This window comes from Syzygium oleosum, unplaced genomic scaffold, assembly GCF_021117445.2.
Source record: "Syzygium oleosum isolate NSW1041296 unplaced genomic scaffold, Sole_v2.1 Sole_v2.38, whole genome shotgun sequence".
Classification (NCBI taxonomy): domain Eukaryota; kingdom Viridiplantae; phylum Streptophyta; class Magnoliopsida; order Myrtales; family Myrtaceae; genus Syzygium; species Syzygium oleosum.
In genome coordinates, this window is record NW_026607522.1 from 2664152 (window position 1) to 2684847 (window position 20696).

The window sequence follows — 20696 nt, forward strand, 5'->3', positions numbered from 1 at the left end:
TTTATTTTTAATCTCTTGCCTTTTTTTCTTTTTCTTTTTATAATTTTCATCATATCGTTGTTCCATGACCAATCGATAACCCAATAAATTGCCAAAGCGAAATTATTTGATGACGTTGATGCAATGCCTAATGTTAAAGAAAAAAAGAAAAAGAACCGGCATAGTTCGAGGGAGTGGTGAGCTCAGGCAACCCTAGTTAGGAATGAACGAGCCAAACAAACGAAGCCTTAATGCCGCACTGTCGTTGCGATTTCAAAGCGTCAAGCCGTGGCAAGTGGTATCGGAACAAGTTATACAAAGCACGATTGAGAGACTTTGAGGTGCGTACCAAGTGGTGGAGAGAATGTCGGAATTGGATGCTATTGCTATTGCTGCTGCTGGAGACAAGGGTCAAGAGAGGAGCGATCTCGTGCCAAGAGAGCTCGATCGAGGGATATCATGTCCTCATCGCACGAGAATCGCACCAAGGCATTGTTGGATGTGTGCAGTTTGAAGGATGGTCATTGAAGAACTCAAAGCTTGTAAGACGACCATGTCAAGTAGGTTGGAATTTCCGTTATCTCTCTATCAAACTTTATTCAACCTTTTAACCTTAGAGTGTATTCGTTTCGCGAAAAATAAATAATTTAGAAATCATTTTCTAAAAAATAATTGTCTATATCGCGCGAAATGATTATTCAATGAAAAATACTTTCATTATCGATTACAATTTATGTCTAAATACTCTCGTAGGCAATGAAAATATTTTTCGTTCATTCATTTTTGCAGACGACACAAGCGATCATTTTTTGAAAAATATTTTTCAAATCGTTCATTTTTCATGAAATAAATGAATCCTTATAGTGCTTTTTTCCCCTAGAACAACATTATAGTGCCATGCTTAAAAACTCAAGTGTACTCAATGCCCATGGTCTTATAATGTCAATGACCAAGTGTACTTGGTAGGGGGTAGAGCACAACGAATTAGTATAAGATATACCGCGTCTAGAATGTGCTTTGATGTTATCTTTCAAAGGAAAACACATAGCTTTAATTGTTAGATAATTATAGAAAAAGATTCTAGAAAATTTCAATTGAGATTACGTGTCAATATGTACACAAGAGTCGAATGTACTAAATCTATAGCAAAACTAAAAATTGTTTTGTTGCATTGACAATGGACCTGACTAATCCAAAGTATGCAATAAAAGTTAAAACACTAAATGATCTAAATATAAGATGCAAGATGAGCGCTTGAGACGGAGGTCGAGTACAATAAGTTGAGGGCTTCTTTGATTGATATATTGTAACACTTGAAAATGCAGTGGGGGACATGTCATGCTCAAAATAATCCTGCCGGTGAAGCAATTGAAGCATGTCACCTGATGGAAGAGTGTGTAAGGGATAACCTCCAAATCAAGGAAATAAGTATCCCAAAGAAGCTCCAAGTTCATGTCCTTCGGATCTTCCATTTGATGCTACAAGCTAAGGTATGGCTCCCGTTACTGTCGTCTTACTGGTGTTTTTGTTGGGCATTCTTTCGACTATAGTTTCGCTGGTGCTTGATCGAGAGTGTGTCGATACAAAGTCATGCATGACCACAAAACTCCTTGCGAACCTGTACCTTGACCGACATCAGACGAGCTTGCATTTGCGCTGTCGTCGCCCCCCTAGCTTGCATTTTCAACTAGTGATAAGCTGCTAACCGGCCAAAAGGACAGGTATATATGATAAACTGCTTTAATGTCGCTAGTTTATATTAAATTTCAGATTCAAAAGTTTGTGTAACTTAAAATAGGTCTTAGTATAAAAACAATCTAAAAAATTAGCCAAACTCGAACTCTTATATGATAATGCTTTTATCGGATAATTATAGGACAAGTCCTAAAACTTGTTATGACAATGCGCTTGAGTTCCAAAAACTTACATTTCGTGCATTAAAATCCTCTCAAACATACAACTTTGATGCACTTAAATCTTTTTTGTTAACTTCGTCAATTTTAAGTGAATGAAAAATGTCACGCGATTTTTTTTAATTTTTTTGATATCCCGTGACTATTAATAGAAAAAAATGACACGTGAACGTTCAATAAAACCTAACCAAGCCAACGGTAAGACTAATGATTACACGATTTGTTTAGGTTTTCAAAAAGCTCAACCAAATCAAACCGTAAACACAGTTTAGTCCCGACTACAAACTTTTTTGCCAGGAAAATTTTTTTCCTTGAACCAAGGCACCAGTATTAACTTCTTCCCTTGAGAGGTTCGTATTTACAACTAGAATGAAACTTGAAAAAAGAGAAAATTAGATGCATTGTCAAACTTCAGGTAACTCTACAGTCTCTACTGTCAAAAGAGTGTGAATCCAAATGAGCAGCGTAGTGCCCAGGCCAACATACCCGAAACCCGGACTTTCATATGCTTTTATGAGGACACCTATTCAGAAGGACAATCGAAGATAACCTCAGCATGTTTGGAAGCTCTTCGACAGCTGAGCACATTTTTGCTCACACCAAATAGTTTCGACAGAACAGCGGCTTCAAAACCTTTTTGTCCATGTCGTGTGGGCAATTTAGCCTTGATAATCAACTTCTCCAGCACAAGTGCATCCCCAAGAAGAAACTTAATCAGGGCAAGCAGATGTTTCGACCCAAAACTATCAGCTTCCGGACCGATGATCTCAACTCTCTTGAGATGTTTCGCCAAACATTGAAAGTTCCCCTTCCGTGAACACAAAAAATCTTCTTCATCAAAGTTAAAACATCCTTCATCAAGCATAAACTGCACATAGATACCTCATATAAGAAACTGACTCCCCATCAGATGCAGATCCACGGGAAAAATAAATTCATTCACTCGCTAAAATTTCAAACAAACAACTTTCATTTGACTGCAGATGCTAGTTAGTTTTACTTTATAACGAGTCTTAATCAATTTAAGCTCTTAACTCATCTACACATATAAAACATGTTCTCCTTCTAAATGCTCATCGCTAAACTTTTAGTTCAAGATCCTAACACTACATGGCAGCAAAAGAACCTCCAGTACATCACTGCAGTTACTTTAAGACATGAACTAAAACAGCTTAATATTGCCCTGCACAAATGTTGAGTAGACTGACAGAATCGTGAGCTAATTTTGCTGGAACAAATAAGAGTTTGAGATTAATCATCTTTATGTCCTTCCAAAGTTTTAACTCGTTGTTTAAACATTCGTGCGAGAAAGAAGTCAGCACAACAAGCAAACTGAAAATATCATACCACAGAAACATACCATCAATGGGGGGAGGTCAGTCAGGAGTATGACTAATTTTTCCAGGCAGGGTGAACTTCGAAGCATGTATGCTATCCCAGGAAGGTCCCATTGACTAACTGGTCCATGTAGTGTCAGATTCTGACATTTTGACAATGGAGATGGCACTCCTTTCATCTCCAAAAGGGACAGAATCTAACCACATCGAGCAAGCAACATAGAAAAGCTAATTAATACCAGTTTTCCTGTTTAACATGAATAGAGAATAACAAAATTACAATCCATTCAGATACGATATCCTTTGGTCCTGTCTCCCAGCCAGGAAAAGACCGATAGGATACCACAAGTAGAAATGAACAAGTGAATCTCTTTAAGAATCGAGACTTTTTACATATGCTTCTCATGTATAACTTGTGATATTTTAAGGATTGAAAATTCTAGTAGTTGGTCACATGAGACAGGAACCTCATTATTGACTGAAGTTTCCAAGTTAATCCATCCATGGCCATCGTAAAATATTGTGAGAATATTTTGTAAGATGATTATGGAACAACATCCTAAGGTGACGAGAGAGCATGACCCGGTTTTGTCAACCTAAGATGACTAGGTCCGTTACTCTTTGTCATATTTCCAGATAATCGAATTTTCTCTACAAACTGAAAGAATGAACTGAAAAAGTAACCTTTTCAAATTCTCTCTCATGCATTTTTCTTGTGAAAATCACGTCCAAGATTGTTGCATTGATCCCAGATCTAGTGGGCATTCATTGTCCCAAAAATTGACTCATCCCAGATCCATTTAGTGGAAATTAAACAGAGGGAAGAAGCTCCAAGGTTCACAATACTTTCTTATGTTGTAAAGTAAAACACAAAGTTATAAGTCATCCCATCTGCCGAATTAATTATACACGCGATCTCGATGTTTCCCCTTCATTTAAGACAAGAATGCCACAAAAAGCTGAGGTCACTCAGCCGGGACAACAAACACCACGAAACAGTGCTAATCACAGACACAAATCAACACGAGCATGTCTTATAAATGGTTAAAATTATTGAGCTTGTACCTCCAAACACCAAGCGCCAATGGTGATCGTGGGAACTCGGTGCAGCTTCTCAAAAGTTTCCTCCAACAACTCGCAGCACATCCACTTGTCAAGAGTTACAATGTCAAAATCCAACTCGGCTTCCACCAAAGAAGATATATCGTCGAGTCTGAGTCTGATCAAGTTAAGGTGATGCCGCCTCCCCAATACACGCAACAACAGCAAATGCGGCGCCCAAATTTTCTTCGGATTAGAGAACGTGCCGTGGACGAGCACCAGCTCTTTCACACTCGTTGAATCTATTACGATGTTCTCCACGCCCCAGCACCCGTGCAACTCGAGGGACTCCAAAACGGGACATCCCCTGAAGATTCGCCCGAGGAAATCATCACTCAACTCCGCATTTCTGATCGACAGGACCTTCAGACGAGGCCACCTAACAGCCCTACCCAGCGAGAAACGGCAGGAACGGACGTCCAGGCGCACCAACCAGCTCAAGCTATACAAGATTCCCGGCAGCAGATAAAAGATCGGCGAATGGTTCGTCAGCCACAGGCGGAGGTCCTCCACGCGGCGCCGCACCGCGAAGCGGAGCCAGAGGTCGACCTTGGGTTGGTAGGGCTTGTCGTATCTGAAGCCGGTGACGTGGAACCTCTTCACCGAGGGGGAGGTGCACTGGTCCAGGACGCCGTCGACGAGGAACGAGAAGGCCAAGGTACCGCGAGGCCGGCCTTCGATATCTCCATCGAAGACGAGGTCCGTAGCGGAGGTCCAGGTGGACCGCCACCGCCTGGAGAGGGCGCTGGTCTTGACGACGTCCTCGAGGGGCAGAAACGAGAAGATGCGGTGGATCACGGCGTCCGGCAAGGCGCTGACGAGGTCGCTAGGGCTTCCGCTTCGTCGCGAAGGAGGAGGAGGAGGAGGTTGGTCTGGATCGGTGCGAGTCGGCCGGTCGCCGGAGGATCCGCGGCTGATGGCGCCGTGGACGGAGGTCTCCGCCATGGGATTCAATTTCTAGGGTTCCTGCAGATTTTCCCGCGGAGCTTTCGAAGGATTTCTCTTTTATCTCCGTCTTTTTACACACCAACCGTGAGCAGAGCTTAGAACAAGGTGAAGGATAGTAAAGTCATTTGGCCCCTTTTAATCGATATAGTTTTATTCTTAATTCCTTGCCCTTTTTTTTTTCCTTTTTCTCTTTTTTTTAATTTTCATCGTAACATTGTTCCATGACCAACTGATAACCCGATAAAATGCTAAAGCGAAATTCTTCTATGATATTGAAGCGATACCTAATTATAAAGACACAAAAAAAAAAGGAACGAGTGATATAATTCGAGGGAGGGCTGAGCTCGGGCGACTCTAGGTAGGAATGGACGATAGGAAGGGGGAGGTGGGGAGTTCGAATCTCCACCTTCTTAAAAGGGGTGAGAGGTGAAGACATGTAGTTTTAGATGTGGGTTTCAACTCTCACACCCTGTAAGAGGCAAGATAAAAATTTGAAAGTGACTTGAGAGTTAAAATAAGATAGACCAAAAAAAAAAAAATCAATCCTAAGTGCCCCACCGTTGTCGCGATCTCAGGTGTCAGGGGCCATGGCAAGCGGCATCAGGACAAGTTATGCAGAGCACGATCGAGAGGCTTAAAGGTGGTGGAGAGAATGTCTGAATTGGTTGTTATTACTATTGTTGCCGTTGGAGGCAAGGGTCAAGTGGATCAACGTGGTCGAGCAAGCGCTTGTTGATGAATTTTGGGGCCCCTCAAATCAACTCGGTGGCTCATTGCAAGAGAGGAATGACGCTTACCATCGAGGGGAGCTAAGGAATGGTCAAAGAAGAACTCGAGGCTCGCAAGACGGCCATGCCAAACCAGTTGGAATTCCCATCATCTCTTGATCAAACTCCAATCAACGTTTTAACCTTAGGCTCTGTATGTTTCACGAAAACAAATGATTTGAAAAATATTTTTCAAAAAAGTAATCGCTTGAAATGATTATTTGATGAAAATTATTATCATTATCGGCAACAATTTATGTCTAAACACTTTCATGGACAATTGATATATTTTTCATTCATTCATGTTTTCATGTGATACAATCGATCATTTTTAGGAAAATAGTTTCCAAATTACTTATTTTCCGCAAAATAAACGCATCCTTATAGTGCCTCTTTTTTTTCCCTTGAGCAACATTATAATGCCTTGTGTAAAAACTCAAGTGTACTCGATGCCCATGGTCTTACTATGTCAATGACAGGAAAATTGTCCAAAAAGTCTTAAACCTATTGTATGGAGGCCAATTCAGTCTCAAACCTTTCAATTGTGCCAATTTAGTCTTAAATCTTTTAACGAATTGCCAATTTAGTAAAAAACTTTTCAATTGTGTCAATTAGTACGTGAGATATACCACACATAGAATGTGCTTTGACGTTATCTTTCAAAGCGAAAAAATAATTTTAATTGTTAGAAAATGACATATAATAGATTTTTTCAAATGAGCTCAAGCGTCAATACGAATACAAGATTTGAGATTATTGTGTTTAATAAGAGTTAAATGTCCTAAATATATAGCAAAAGTACAAACTTCGGTTGCGCTAATAATGGACCTAATAATTATCCAAAGGGGAAAAAGCTACAAAAAAATCCAAAACCTAAAACTTATACGCGTGTGACATGTTTACTCAAAACTTTTTTTTTGTGATATCAAAAATCTTAAACTTCTACCCATGTGACACATCGTAACACATTTACCCCAAATTTTTTAGGTAAATGTGTCACACAGATACAAGTTTAAGGTTTTTTATGTTACAAGAAAAGTTTGAAGTAAATATGTCACACATGTATAAGTTTGGGATAAATGTGTCATATGAGTACAAGTTTAGGATTTTTCGTGTCACAAAAAAAAGTTTTAGATAAATATATCATAGTGGATATAATTTAGGGTTTTTGATGATTGTTTCCTTTATCCAAAGTACAAACTAAAAGTTCAAAATAAAAGCTAAAACACTGTATATGATGTAAATATAAGATGCAAGATGTCCGGCTCGAGATGGAGGTCAAGTACAATAAAATGAAGACTTCTTTGACTAATGTATATTTAAGTGTGATTTTGACGGTCTATTGGTCATTAAAGTTGAGTGTATTAGCAAACCAACGTGGATCAAATCATGCTTTTATTTCGATGCACCCTGCAGGTATAGTTGGATGTACCTTTTCTCCTTCTCCAATTGTATATGTTTGCTCTAGTACAATTTTTTCAAGAAAAATCTAAAGAAGGATTACCATTTTTGTGCTCATATCAATTTTTTCTATAATCTGCATCCTCACTTTTGTGTTCCACTTGAAATTGGATCAGTTATTGGAATGGTCCTATTTATGACATTGTTGTTTTCCTTTCAAATTTTCCCTCCCACTGTTCCAAATCTTCCCACCTTGGAAACCGTATCGAAACCAAACCTAACCACAACTCGGCCGCCTTTTCGCCGGGTCTCCATCCCCGATGATGTCCGCCTCACCGTCGTCATCCCACCACCACCTCGTTGCTCCAAGCTGAGCCACCACCTCATCGCCTATGGCATCTTGTCGAGGAGCACAGGATTTCGAGGAAATAATAAGTCGGGGAGGTGATCAAGATGAACACGGCACGTCTCAAAACTTATAGGGATCTAGAGTTTCGTGAATACCCGGGAATATTCTAGAAGGTATTATAAGTATGGTATGCTTGTATTATAGAAGAGTTGGTAGGTACGGAGATTGTATTTCTACCATTAGATCAAAAGAAGATCTACGGTTATAATTAACGGAGCTCGTATATAAATAAGGGTCCATTTCTCTCATTTGTATCATTCCTCAACTCCGATACAAAGAAGAGCAATAAAAGCATTCTCTCCCAGACACTTCTCGCGCTAGAGTCTCTCCGCGATTCAATACGTGCCGAGTGAGCGTGTGAGCCATAGCTCAGCCTTCCCTAGTTAGGAGTGAATGAGTCAAAGAAACCCTAAAGTGCCGCACCATCGCCCTAAAGTGCCGCACCATCACGATCTCAAGTGTCGACCCGCAACAAGCAATATTGGAGTAAGTTGTCGGAGCACAATTGAGAGATTTCGAGGTGCATATCGAGTGATCGAGAGAATGTCGGAATTGGATGTCCTTGCTATTGCCGCTGTTGGAGACAAGGGTCAGGAGGAGGAGTCTCGTCCCAAGAGAACTCGATTGAGGGATATCACGTCCATCGTGAGAAGAACTAAAGGCTTGCAAGACGGCCATGGCGAGCAGGTTGGAATTTCCGTTATCTCTTGATCAAATTTCAATTGACTTTTTAACCTTAGGCTCTGTTTATTATCGGAAAATGAATGATTTGGAAAATATTTTTCAAAAAATAATCCCTTAAAATGATTATTCAATAAAAAAATATTTTTATTATCGGCAACAATTTTTGTTTAAATACTTCCGTAGATCATGAAATTTTTTTTCGTTATTTCCTTTTTGCAGGCGATACAAACTATTACTTTTAGGAAAATGTTTTCAAATCATTCATTTTCGATAAAATAAATGCATCCTTATAGTGCTTTTTTTTTCCCTATTACAACATTATAGTGCCTTGTGTAAAAACTTAAGTGTACTCAATGCCCATGGTCTTATTATGTCAATGACCAAGTGTACTTGGTAGAGGGAAAAGATCAATGAATTAGTTTAAGATATACCCCATCTAGAATGTGCTTTGATGTTATCTTTCAAAGAGAAAACAGAGCTTTAATTGTTAGATAATTATAGAAAAGACTCTAGAAAATTTCAATTGAGCTTAAGTGTCAATATGTATACATAATTTGAGATAATTTTATCTAATAAAGTCGAATGTCCTAAATCTATAGCAAAAGTAAAAATATTTTGTTGCGCTAACAATGGACCTAGCTAATCCAAAGTATACATTAAATGTTAAGTATAAAAGTCAAAACACTATATGATTTAAGGCTCCGTTTATTTTGCAAAGCATGAATGATTTGAAAAATATTTTCCTAAATATGATCGCTTGCATTACTTGAAATAATTAATCAATGGAAATTTTCTTTGATTAATATATTGTAATACTTGAAGATGCAGTGGTGGACATGCTATGCTCAGAATAATCTTGCAAGTGAAGCAATTGAAGCATATCACTTGATGGAAGAGTGTGTAAGGGATAACTCCAAAGTAAAGGGAATAAGTACCTAAGAAGCTCCAAGTTCATGTCCTTCGGATCTTCCATTTGATGCTACAAATTAAGGTATGACTCCTGTTACTGTCGGTCTTACTGGTGTTTTTTGTTGGACATTCTTTCGATTATATTTTCAATCGTGCTTGATCGAGGGTGTGTCGATACAAAGTCATGCATGCTGCAATTTTGATTAGTGATTGGTATAGGTGATGATTTCAAATGTGAGTTCATTTGATCTCGGTCTCAATTCGTTGGATGAAGTTGATTATGCCGAACGATGTTGATTGGGAGTGATGTGAGGTCGATTGAATCGGTGTCGAAGTTAGGAACGCTCGTGGATTAGTGGGAATGCATGTTAGGAAAGGGATCACGCAGGATAAATTGGAATCGATACTATGTTATCCTCCGATTACCTTGTCATGCGGTGCCGGTATGATCGAATGGCAAGCCAATGTACACCTGCTAAGGTCATTGTATCGGATTACTTTACGCATTCTATTTCTTACCTACATTTTAACATTGTTTTCAATGCTTTTTGTTTTCATCATTTCATGCCATTTCCTCGACCGCGCGTCTCTTATTTCGCATAGCCCGGCTGGACAGTCAGGCCACGCATTAGGATCATAGTTAGACACAAAACACATCGCGTGGGCAATGAGTGGACAAGACGTCTAGGAATCAAGCCATAGTTCCATCTAAAGAGTGAGACTGGAGTTCTCCCAAAAATAATCTTTACCTTTTAAGTTTTCGGTAACTCATTCAATGAAATGTAATATCTACAATCGGGGGAATGTAATTCAACACGAGTGGAATGCACAGCCATGGTTTCTGAGATTTCCCCATTAGCATCCCAAATCGAAAAAAATTTAGGGAATTCAAGCCGAGAAGAGAAACCCCAGAGGGGAGAATCCCCAAACGGAATGCTGACCAAAAAAGCCAACAAAAATCAGCAAAAACTGGGGAAGAAATTGAAGACCCCTGGTCGGTCCGGTAATAAGGCGGGACGCGCATGCCCAATTTGGTAACTTCACCCGTCCCCCACCACCACACCACCCCAACAAGCCGCTCCTCTTCCCCTTGGACAAAAGCAAGAGAGAGAGAGACCAGAGAAGAGAGAGAGCGAGAGAGACATAGAGCGCGCCCCCTGAAGAGCCAAAGCAGCAGCAAAACAACAACAGCGAAGGAGGGAGGAAGGGAGAGAGAGACCCACACACACGCACACATAAAAATCCGACCTTTATAATTTTTTCCCTCTCCTCCTCGCCTCACAGATTTTTCCCCTTCCCCCTCTTTTTAAACAACAGTTAAACAAAAAAAAAAAAAATCCGAAGCGCCGCGAAACGAGCCGTTGATTCGATTTCGCGCCTTCCTCCTCGTTCCTCCTTCCTCCTCCTCCGTCCTCCACACACCCATGGTGGCTCAGCTCGAGAGCCCCCAGCCGCAACCCCAGCCCCAGCAGCAGCCGCAGCAGCAGCAGGAGCAGGAGCGGGAGCGGGAGGAGCGGGAGCGCGGGGGTGATGAGTCGGCGCCGCTCGACGATCGCGCGGAGAAGACGAAGTCGCTGATGTGCGCCCTCGGCCTCATCTCGCGCAACCTCCCCTTGCCCCCCGACCTGCTCAGCGCCGTCTCCTCCATCTGCGACGACGACGCCGCCACCGCCGGGGACGGGGCGGGCGGCGAGGGGGCCGCGGGCGGGGGCGAGGGCGGCGGATCCGGGGAGGTTCCGGCGGTCGAGAAGGGTCCGGTGAGGGTTTCCCGGTTGTTGATTTTTTCGTGGGGGGGAAGGGGGGGGGTTTGATTTTGGTTTCGATGCGCGTGCCGTTCTCGATCCGAAGTGATTTCTGCTTTCGATTTGGGATTTTCGAGAAAATAATCTGTGCGGAATGCCCGGGCGTGAATTTTGGGCAAACTGGGCTTGGGCGATTCTGTGGAAATTTTTAGGGTTTTTTTTTGGCGACGTTCCTCTTCGGTCTGCGGTGATGCTGCGGCATGAGATTTGATGATTCGCGTGCAAATTGCTGTCTTTATGTGATTTTTAGATGCCCTCTGGTGCTTTGTGAGGGTCTTGGATAGGGAATTTGGCGAGCATATCTTATGCAAGTGGTTTTGTGGGCTTCCTTTGGGTTGCCTATTCGACGAACCCATATATCCTGTGTACCGTGTTTGATTGGAAATGCGCTCCTTCCCTTCTTCTGTTCTGTCTAACTGGTTTATCGGCACGGAATCCCGACATTGATTTCTAATTGCTGCCCCTTCTTTTTAGGAGCGCTGCGAGTGAGTTCTGATCTGTCATGTGGTCTTTTAGTTAATTAGCCAGTATAACTGCAGTGGCTTTCCTTAATAATCTTATAGTATGAAGGCTAGGGCTTTGCTTTGAACTCAAGCACTAGGGTATGAGCCTCATAAAGAACGGATTTTGCTCAAGTAAAGTCGTGGTTTAAGCTTTGCTCTTACCCACGCTTCTCGACATTTTGACTTTAATATGTGATGAATTGAGTTGAGTAGCTCTTTCTGATGCCTGCATTGGTTAGAACACTGGCAACTTTCAGAAGTGGTGTGGGTTTTTGTGGGAAATAATTATATCGGGACTTAGCTATATCGCCTGTTTTTCATGTTATAATCAATCGTGGTGAAGAGGTTTGTAGATTTGGTCTCTTCCTTGGATTGCCATAATTTGCTTTGTGCAATATTCTGCAAGATGTAATGTCCCTCTGGTTGTCATTTTCACTTTGGTGTTTGGTTATTCTTGTTGATTGAACCTTACAATAATTGTGCTTGTGAATTAGGTATTCTCGATCATCTTAGATATCATTGACCATGCTAAATTAGCTAGAAACACTATTTGCTCTTTTAAATGCTGGTTTGTTTGATTGAACTCCTTTTATTTTCTTTCAAAATTCATGTTTTGTAATGCTTTTAATGCAGGTCGACCATGTTAACTCTAGCAGACGAGATTTACTTGCAGAATTTGAGGATGCACTCCTGAGACAGCGGATAAATTGCATGTCAGGTTCTAAATTGGCAGAATCAAAGGAAAAGCGTCTTCAAAGCCGAGTCCAGCATCGCATAAGTGAACTTGAAGGTGACTATGGTCTCAACTTTGTCATGCATCCTCACATGATGTACTTTATACTATGGCATGTTGTAGTGCGAATTCTTTGTTTTCGAGAAAAAATATTGGTTAGTAGGTTGTTTATTCAATGCATCCATACTGCTTCATGTTCAGGACACATCTTTTTAGGGCTTGAAGCCACATGTTACACTTATTCTGTCTCACTAACTGATGCTTTGAATCTTGGGTTAGAATTGCCATCAACTAGAGGGGAGGATCTGCAGACAAAGTGCTTACTTGAACTTTATGGACTGAAGGTAAATACTCGCTTGACGTTCTTTGGATTGTTTTGCTTATTGCTTTATTCCTTATATAATGCGTTTACAACAGACTGTTGATTGGATCTTGATTTTGAGATTTTAATGTGACTGTAGCATTTGAAGGTTTTGTGTCCTGAGATCCATAAACTCTTCATTATCTAGACTGGAGTAATTGAAAAGGTTGCTGTCAGATGTCTGAACCTTTATTGTAGGATAATGTTGACTGTGTTTGTTTGATGAATGGCTACATAAACAGTAACTGTTTGAAATGTCTTGTGCATTCAATAGCAACTAAAACTTCATGATTAAGCTAGTGATTTATGTGCAACCTTTGTTTTGTTTCTTCCAGCAAATGTGAATATTTATGTGTTTCATTAAGCATTTGGATATTGAGGGATGATAGAATTCTGACTTTCTGGGCAAACTCTCTCTCTCTCTCTCTCTCTCTCTTTTATTTTTTATTTTTTTTATGGCAGCTAGCGGATTTGCAAAGTAAGGTTCGCTCCCAAGTAAGTTCGGAGTACTGGCTTCGATTGAACTGTGCATACCCTGAAAAGCAGTTGTTTGACTGGGGTATGATGCGATTGCGCCGCACTCAATATGGTGTTGGGGATGCTTTTGCCGTGGAAGCTGATGATCATTTCAGAAAGAAACGGGATGCTGAGGTAATCTAATTGGTGATGCAGCACTTATCAACATTACTTTTACATGGCTATTGACGGGAAATACTGGAATATTTTTGCGATGTGACTTGCTTGAGATAAAATGAGATAATATCTTGTTAGGAATTCAATGTTATGAAATAGATATCTACAATCTGTTCCTATTCTATATGGCAATAGCCAAGTTCATAATTGACTTTGAATTGAAGCACCCTTTAGTTACATTTGGATTTCATTTGTTTATAGACATGGATGAGAATGTGGGAGAAAAGCTTCTTTCTGATGCCAGTACCTCAATTTTGATTTGCAGAGGCTCTCAAGATTGGAAGAAGAAGAAAAGAATCTTGTAGAGACCAAAAAAAGGAAATTTTTTGCAGAAATACTTAATGCAGTACGAGAATTTCATTTACAAAATCAGGCTTCTCTAAAGCAAAGAAAGCAGAGGAACGATGGGATCCAGGTGGGCATCCTTCTCTCCTATTCTTTTCTTTTCATTTATCTGTCACAAAATGGGAAGTCGATTTTAGAATGTGGTTCCTGTGATGGTTTGGCACTGCAGGCTGAGCTCATATTTATCTTCAGAATATGGTCATCTTGAGTCAAATATCTGATGCTGGGTTTATGTGGGGCATACTGGATTGGTTATATTCAAGCACATTAATTATCTGGCATATATGAAAGTTCTCATGCTGTTTAAGAGAATAGGATAACCTTGGTCAAATGAGTCCGCTAAACTTTTCCTTATCTGGAAAGCAACCTTCATGCACTTGAAACAGAGAAGGTTGGGTTCTTTCAATGTGAAACAAGATGACGAAAAGACGCCAACTTAGAAGTGGGCTTGAAAAGTCCGTACCGTCCTTTGCGTTGTATGAGATAGTTTTATTCTTCACTCACATTCAGGATGTTACTTTTATTTTTGACCAATTAGGAATTACTGCTCAAATCAGTTTTGAAGCCCAATGAAGATCATCAGTATTTTCTTCCTCTTTTGTATGGGCTCTGATTCTTTTAAAAGTGTTTCCAGTTCTACTTTGGGGGAACTGTTCACCGAGATATTTGACTAATGTTGGAACTTGGGAGGAAACAACTTGACAACTGATGTGATATGAGCTGTACGGGTTCTGTTAGGTTGGATGTGACCATAAAAATTATCTGTTGCATACCATCTATGAGGAGATAAGAGTACATAAACTTTCGCTCTAAATGTTCCTTATTGTGATCCTTACAATAATCATTTGATGCAGGCCTGGCATGCAAGGCAAAGACAGCGTGCTACCCGTGCTGAAAAATTGAGGATGCAAGCTTTGAAGGCTGATGATCAGGAAGCATATATGAAAATGGTAAAGGAAAGCAAAAATGAGCGATTGAATACGCTTCTTGCAGAAACGAACAACCTGCTTCACAATTTAGGAGCTGCTGTCCAGCGTCAAAAAGATGCTGGACATGCTGATGAAATTGAGGATCTTAAATATTCTGAAGCTGATTTGCCTGAGTTGGATGCTTCAAGCAGTGGAACTCCTGCGGAAGAGGTTGATGTCTCTGAATCAGATCGCAATGATGACTCCAGTGACTTTCTTGAGGGTCAGCGGCAATATAACTCCGCTATTCATTCCATTCAAGAAAAGGTAAAACCACTTTTATCTGTTTCTTTTCTTGTTTTGCATAAAATGCCTTTGTGATATATTTTCTTACTACCTTTATGAGCTATAATGTGATGTAAATGGATAAAAATTACTGGCTTCAGCATTTTATGTCTCTGATGAACCTAAGATTCTTATCACTCTAATTTTCAATCTTTGCCAGCATAATACCTTTAGAATGCTAAGTAGGCACTCTCATGTGAATGGCCCATTATGCTTTTTTCCGCCCAAAAAATTCCATTATGTTTTTCATCAACTCATTTTGCCTGTCTCTACCATAGTCTAAATCAATTGCGGATTCTACAGGTGACCGAGCAGCCGTCCATGCTTCAAGGTGGAGAATTGAGGCCCTACCAATTGGAAGGACTTCAGTGGATGGTTTCATTATTTAATAACAACCTAAATGGTATTCTAGCTGATGAGATGGGTTTAGGAAAAACAATACAAACCATCTCGTTGATTGCCTATCTCATGGAAAACAAGGGTGTTGTAGGGCCCCATTTGATAGTGGCTCCAAAGGCTGTGCTGCCAAACTGGATTACTGAATTTTCAACTTGGGCTCCAAGGTCTCTCTCTCTCTCTCTCTCGTGTATGTGATGGGCTTGCAGTTGCTTGCATGCCTCACTTCACTTTCAGATGCTTATTATTTTGTTCATGTCCAGTATTGCAGCTGTGCTTTATGATGGACGTCTGGATGAGAGAAAGGTGATGAGGGAAGAGTTATCTGGAGAGGGGAAGTTTAATGTGTTAATTACTCATTATGGCCTCATCATGAGAGATAAAGCATTCCTGAAGAAAATTCAGTGGCAATATTTGATTATAGACGAAGGACATCGATTAAAGAATCACGAATGTTCTCTTTCAAGGACTCTTGTATCTGGGTATGATGCTACTGACGTTTTTATTTGCTTGATTAATCCGCCATTGGTGCACTATGCTCCAACTGACTATTACCATCAATACTGACATCTTCAACTGCTGAGAATTCTGTCTTTACTCTCATGTCATCTATAGCTGAGTCACTTTTGTTACTCTGAACCTCTTTTTGATGAACTACTTATGCCTTATTCACTGCATCAGCGATACTGCAAAATTGTCTTCCATGTTTTCTGTCGAAGAGCTTTGCAGTTTTCAACCCTACTATATTTTGTTAAACGATAAGGATAGTGATTAGCAAGATCATGATTCAGTGTAGATGAATAATACTCTTTGCCTTGTTACGCATTGAAGGAGTATATTAACTTTGCATGAGTACAAGGGCAGTGATTTTCTTCTGCTTCCCTTTACCACCTTAGGAAAATCTCAGTACTTTCATTGCAGAAAGTTTTTCCAGTATTTACGTCAAAACCGTGTTTAGAATGAAAGGCAAGTCCATTTGGCTGCTATAGGTTGACTTAAAAATTCAAAGCTGGTGATATCATATTGCAACTATCAGATTGTCTTATATCAAGTCATAGGGTCTTCGCTCTAACATGAGTCATGTGTTCAGATACAGTTCCCTATTATGTGTAGGTCTTCAATGAGCAGGAGATAGTTTGACTCCGTTATTTATTAGATAATGGTTTTTCGTACAGATCTAATAAGTGAGCGTTTTCGAGGGTGTATCTGAATAATCTGACCAGAAGAAAACTGTTAAATGTCTCTTGGTGCACCAAGTTAATCCACATCAAACTGTTTTATATTGATTATACATTCAGAAATGCCTGCTTACAAAGTAACCATATATGTAAAAGGCGGATTTTTGGAATCTATTTCTATTTGAATACTGCCTTTGAACATTTGTTATTCCTTTATGTTGTTATATCTGTTGGTTCAGCTGACTGATTTAGTCGGGATGTTTTGGGAAATGGTCTAATTAGTGGAAGTTCACTTAATGCAGCTATCAGACTCAACGCAGGCTTCTCTTAACGGGCACGCCAATTCAGAATAGTTTGCAGGAACTATGGGCGCTGCTTAATTTTCTTCTTCCAAGTATTTTCAATTCAATTCAGAATTTTGAGGATTGGTTTAATGCACCCTTTGCGGACCGTGGTGATTTATCCCTCTCAGATGAAGAAGAGTTATTAATTATTAATCGTTTGCATCAAGTATGTATAAACTTTTTGTTGTCAAATTATCTGGTCCCATTTTCAACCATTTTCTTCTTTTTAATTAATTGTATGTTTCGCTCTCAAGGTTATAAGACCATTCATATTGAGAAGAAAGAAAGATGAAGTGGAGAAGTTCCTTCCTGGGAAGTCCCAGGTTATATTGAAGTGTGATATGTCAGCTTGGCAGAAAGTATACTATCAACAAGTGACGGATGTTGGCAGAGTTGGGCTGGATACTGGTTTGTAGCTTATGCTCCTTGACCATTTCTGTATGTTGTGGTCCCACAACGTCATTTAAAACCAAGTGAAACACATATATGCAGAAGTGTATTTATTGTGTAATCTGTTCATAAATAAGCTTCACATATTGTCCTTTAATTATGAAAATTACTCTAATGGATTTGAATAATGGGAAGTAACTTTAGGGTCTTTTTTTTGGTTTCCAGTTCTGTCAATAACCTGCTTACTTAAGCATATGCATCTTTGCTAACTAGTGTAACCCATTTCAGGATCTGGAAAATCAAAGTCTCTACAGAACCTCTCGATGCAGCTTCGCAAATGTTGTAACCATCCTTACCTTTTTGTTGGGGAATACAACATGTGGCGCAAGGATGAGGTCATCAGAGCATCAGGGAAGTTTGAGCTACTTGACCGCTTGCTCCCAAAACTCTATAGATCTGGGCATAGGGTCCTGCTTTTCTCCCAAATGACTCGTCTTATGGACATTCTTGAAATCTATTTGCAACTTCATGATTTCAAATATCTTCGACTGGATGGTTCAACAAAAACTGAAGAAAGGGGGCTTTTGCTGAAGCAATTCAATGCTCCCAATTCCCCATTCTTTATGTTTCTTTTGAGCACTCGTGCTGGAGGCCTTGGTTTGAATTTGCAAACAGCAGATACAGTAATAATATTTGACAGTGATTGGAACCCCCAAATGGATCAACAGGCAGAGGATCGGGCCCATCGAATAGGACAGAAGAAAGAGGTCAGAGTTTTTGTGTTGGTTAGTGTTGGATCAATCGAGGAGGTAATTCTGGAGCGTGCAAAACAAAAGATGGGTATTGATGCCAAGGTTATCCAGGCTGGACTTTTTAATACGACTTCCACAGGTGAGTTGTGCTTATGTTTTAGTGCTTAACCATCCGCTAATTATTGCTCAATCACCTATTATGGTAATACATAGAAGTTTGTATAGTTGGCAGATCGGAAGTGCAAAATAAAAATGATAAAGATATTTACTGTGCTTAGAAAATGGTTTCTTGCAAGGGTTATGTGAGATGTTTGTTCTTAAAAGATTTACTATGGATTAGTAGCCTAATTTATCAGCGACCGGGTAGGAACTTGTACTAGTTGATGATTGAGCTGTGTTGCTTGCTTTAGATCTATACACACATGCAGCATGCACGCTTGCTGGTACACAAGCGTGCTTGTTGTGCCTTGCTTCCAGTTTAGAAACAACCAGAAAGTGTGGTACTGGAGTAGAAGGTAATTGTGTTAGTTTGTGTTCAGATGTGCACTGATCAGCTGGCCGAATTGTAGCAAGGCCATTTAGACGAGGAGAAATTGAGTCCGAGAAATTGCATATTTTATTCATGGTTGTCGACCATACCGCAGTCTTGGAATCATCGAGGATGCTGTATATTGCAGAACTTGTCAAGTTTCTGAATAGTCCTTTTATTTGGGTGATAAAGGAAAAAATACATGTGAAATAGTGCCTTTGGTATATTTTCTCTTAATTTTATGTTTGAAAGTCATTTTACTTTGATTTCACAGCTCGGGACCGAAGAGAGATGTTAGAAGAGATAATGCGCAAGGGTACCAGATCATTGGGCACAGATGTGCCAAGCGAGAGAGAGATCAACCGCCTTGCAGCACGTTCAGATGAAGAGTTCTGGCTCTTCGAGAAGATGGATGAGGAGAGAAGGCAAAGGGAAAATTACAGGTCCCGTCTCATGGAAGAGCATGAGGTGCCAGAGTGGGCCTATTCTACACCTGATGCGAACGAAGGCAAGTCCAAGGGTTTTGAGCACGATGTCAGCAAAATCACTGGAAAGCGAAGAAGAAAGGAGGTTCTTTATGCAGATACTCTGAGCGATTTGCAGTGGATGAAGGCAGTAGAAAATGGTGAAGACATATCCAAACTTTCTGGCAGAGGAAAGAGAAAGAATCACCCTCTTTCTGAGAACAATGGGTTAATCGGTACGGTATCAGAACCGAGAAATGAAGATGGAGAAGAGTCATCAAAGTTCTCAGTAAAAGGAAAGAGGAGAGATGATCTCCTCTCAGGTGCCAATGATTCGGCTAGCAATGACGCACTATCGGAATTGGAAAGTGAAAGCAGAGAAGATATTTCCAAATTCTCATCCAAGGGGAAGAAAAATGATCAACTTCCTTCCGAGTCCACTGAGTTAGTTCACGACAGTGCAGCTGACTTGGATGATGAAAATATGCCTGTGGCGAGTGAGGATAACAGTGAAGATACTTATGGTTCTGTGCCGAGGAAATTGAAGGCTGAAAGCATCGAAAAACCTGAGTATCAGGGTGCTAGGAGGGTCGGGTGGAACGGGCATATACTAACGTGGAACACCCATAAGAAGAAGAGATCCAGCTATATTCCGAGCTCTTCATCAGACTCGAGGGGCCCGAACTTTAATGGAAGAGGGAATGGTTGGAATTAGTCAACAATTTTCTTGCTCTTTTGGTTCGTGCTCAATCCTTTTTTCATGGTTTTTTTCCCCCTTCCCCTCTCTCATTCATGGGGTTGAGCTGCAAAACTAGAATTCTGGCAGAAGTGGATTTTTAGGGGCAGCAAATGGTGACAACACCTGTAGCTGTGGCTTACTGTCCGCACGGCTTCTATTCATTTCAATGGATGAAGGCTGTATTGTACCAGTAGCAATTCAAATTACCTAGTGTACAAAGATGTGCCCTTTCATTCCATCTCCTGTCCTTTTCAGACTTGGTGCATGTTCTTTGGATAGATTGACGAGCGGCAAAAAGAAGTCTCACAAAATTGAATTGAGTATTCGGTGAGAAAGTCATCGTGTCGAGGGTCGAAACTGGATGAACATGACAGGAAGTGATCCCTATTATTAGTGGGGTCTGTTCCATCGAGAAGCAGATCCTCGGATCATAGCGGATCGTGGTTCTTTGTGTTTTTTCTAACTGCTATACAAAATATCATAATACACAAAATCTTAAGGTTTTTATAATTAACGCGAGATGTTTTCTTTCTTTTTAATCTGATGGTCATTGAGGATCTGGGGATCCGTCCTTTATATATCTTTAAACGAACTCCTGTTTACGGAGTACATGAAAGATGCATGGTGACAGCATCATAGCTTGTTCCTCAGGCTTGATCCGCTTTGATTGTTCCGGCTATTAGAGGTGACGAGAGACATGGTGTTGTGGTTGGATTTAATCCACTGTTAATGGCTGTTGTTTTTGAGTCAATTTGAAACAAACCTC

The 20696-nt window shown here is 40.4% G+C and overlaps 2 protein-coding genes across 3 annotated transcripts; one reads left to right on the top strand and one right to left on the bottom strand.

Annotated features, from left to right (window-relative positions):
- Positions 1 to 2370: 2370 nt before the first annotated feature.
- On the bottom strand, positions 2371 to 5356 carry LOC115688743 (F-box protein At5g03100-like). 2 transcript variants are annotated; one of them, XM_030614653.2, is made up of 3 exons: positions 4295 to 5356; positions 3253 to 3426; positions 2371 to 2760 (listed from the first exon to the last, which is right to left on the bottom strand). In XM_030614653.2, the coding sequence occupies exons 1-3, from the start codon at positions 5273 to 5275 to the stop codon at positions 2416 to 2418; spliced, it is 1500 nt and encodes a 499-aa protein (XP_030470513.2). In that variant the 5' UTR covers positions 5276 to 5356; the 3' UTR covers positions 2371 to 2415. The 2 variants fall into 2 exon arrangements, with proteins under 2 accessions (XP_030470513.2, XP_056161571.1); XM_056305596.1 differs by lacking the exon at positions 3253 to 3426.
- A 5501-nt stretch (positions 5357 to 10857) lies between these two features.
- On the top strand, positions 10858 to 20163 carry LOC115688742 (probable ATP-dependent DNA helicase CHR12). The gene is made up of 12 exons (XM_030614652.2): positions 10858 to 11205; positions 12387 to 12543; positions 12766 to 12830; positions 13310 to 13498; positions 13806 to 13955; positions 14740 to 15120; positions 15442 to 15701; positions 15798 to 16016; positions 17015 to 17222; positions 17311 to 17464; positions 17735 to 18337; positions 19002 to 20163. The coding sequence occupies exons 1-12, from the start codon at positions 10873 to 10875 to the stop codon at positions 19904 to 19906; spliced, it is 3624 nt and encodes a 1207-aa protein (XP_030470512.2). The 5' UTR covers positions 10858 to 10872; the 3' UTR covers positions 19907 to 20163.
- The last annotated feature ends 533 nt before the right edge of the window (positions 20164 to 20696 follow it).

Bases quoted from the DNA above. Each gene is read 5' to 3' on its own strand.
- LOC115688743 (XM_030614653.2), bottom strand. From the start codon at position 5,275: ATGGCGGAGACCTCCGTCCACGGCGCCATCAGCCGCGGATCCTCCGGC. The intron at 3,427-4,294 runs GTACAAGCTCAA...CGATGTGGTTAG, and splicing joins TTGGCGCTTGGTGTTTGGAG to ATTCTGTCCCTTTTGGAGAT. The intron at 2,761-3,252 runs GTATGTTTCTGT...ATCTATGTGCAG, and splicing joins CTGACCTCCCCCCATTGATG to TTTATGCTTGATGAAGGATG.
- LOC115688742 (XM_030614652.2), top strand. From the start codon at position 10,873: ATGGTGGCTCAGCTCGAGAGCCCCCAGCCGCAACCCCAGCCCCAGCAG. The intron at 13,956-14,739 runs GTGGGCATCCTT...CATTTGATGCAG, and splicing joins AGAGGAACGATGGGATCCAG to GCCTGGCATGCAAGGCAAAG. The intron at 17,223-17,310 runs GTATGTATAAAC...TTCGCTCTCAAG, and splicing joins TTATTAATCGTTTGCATCAA to GTTATAAGACCATTCATATT.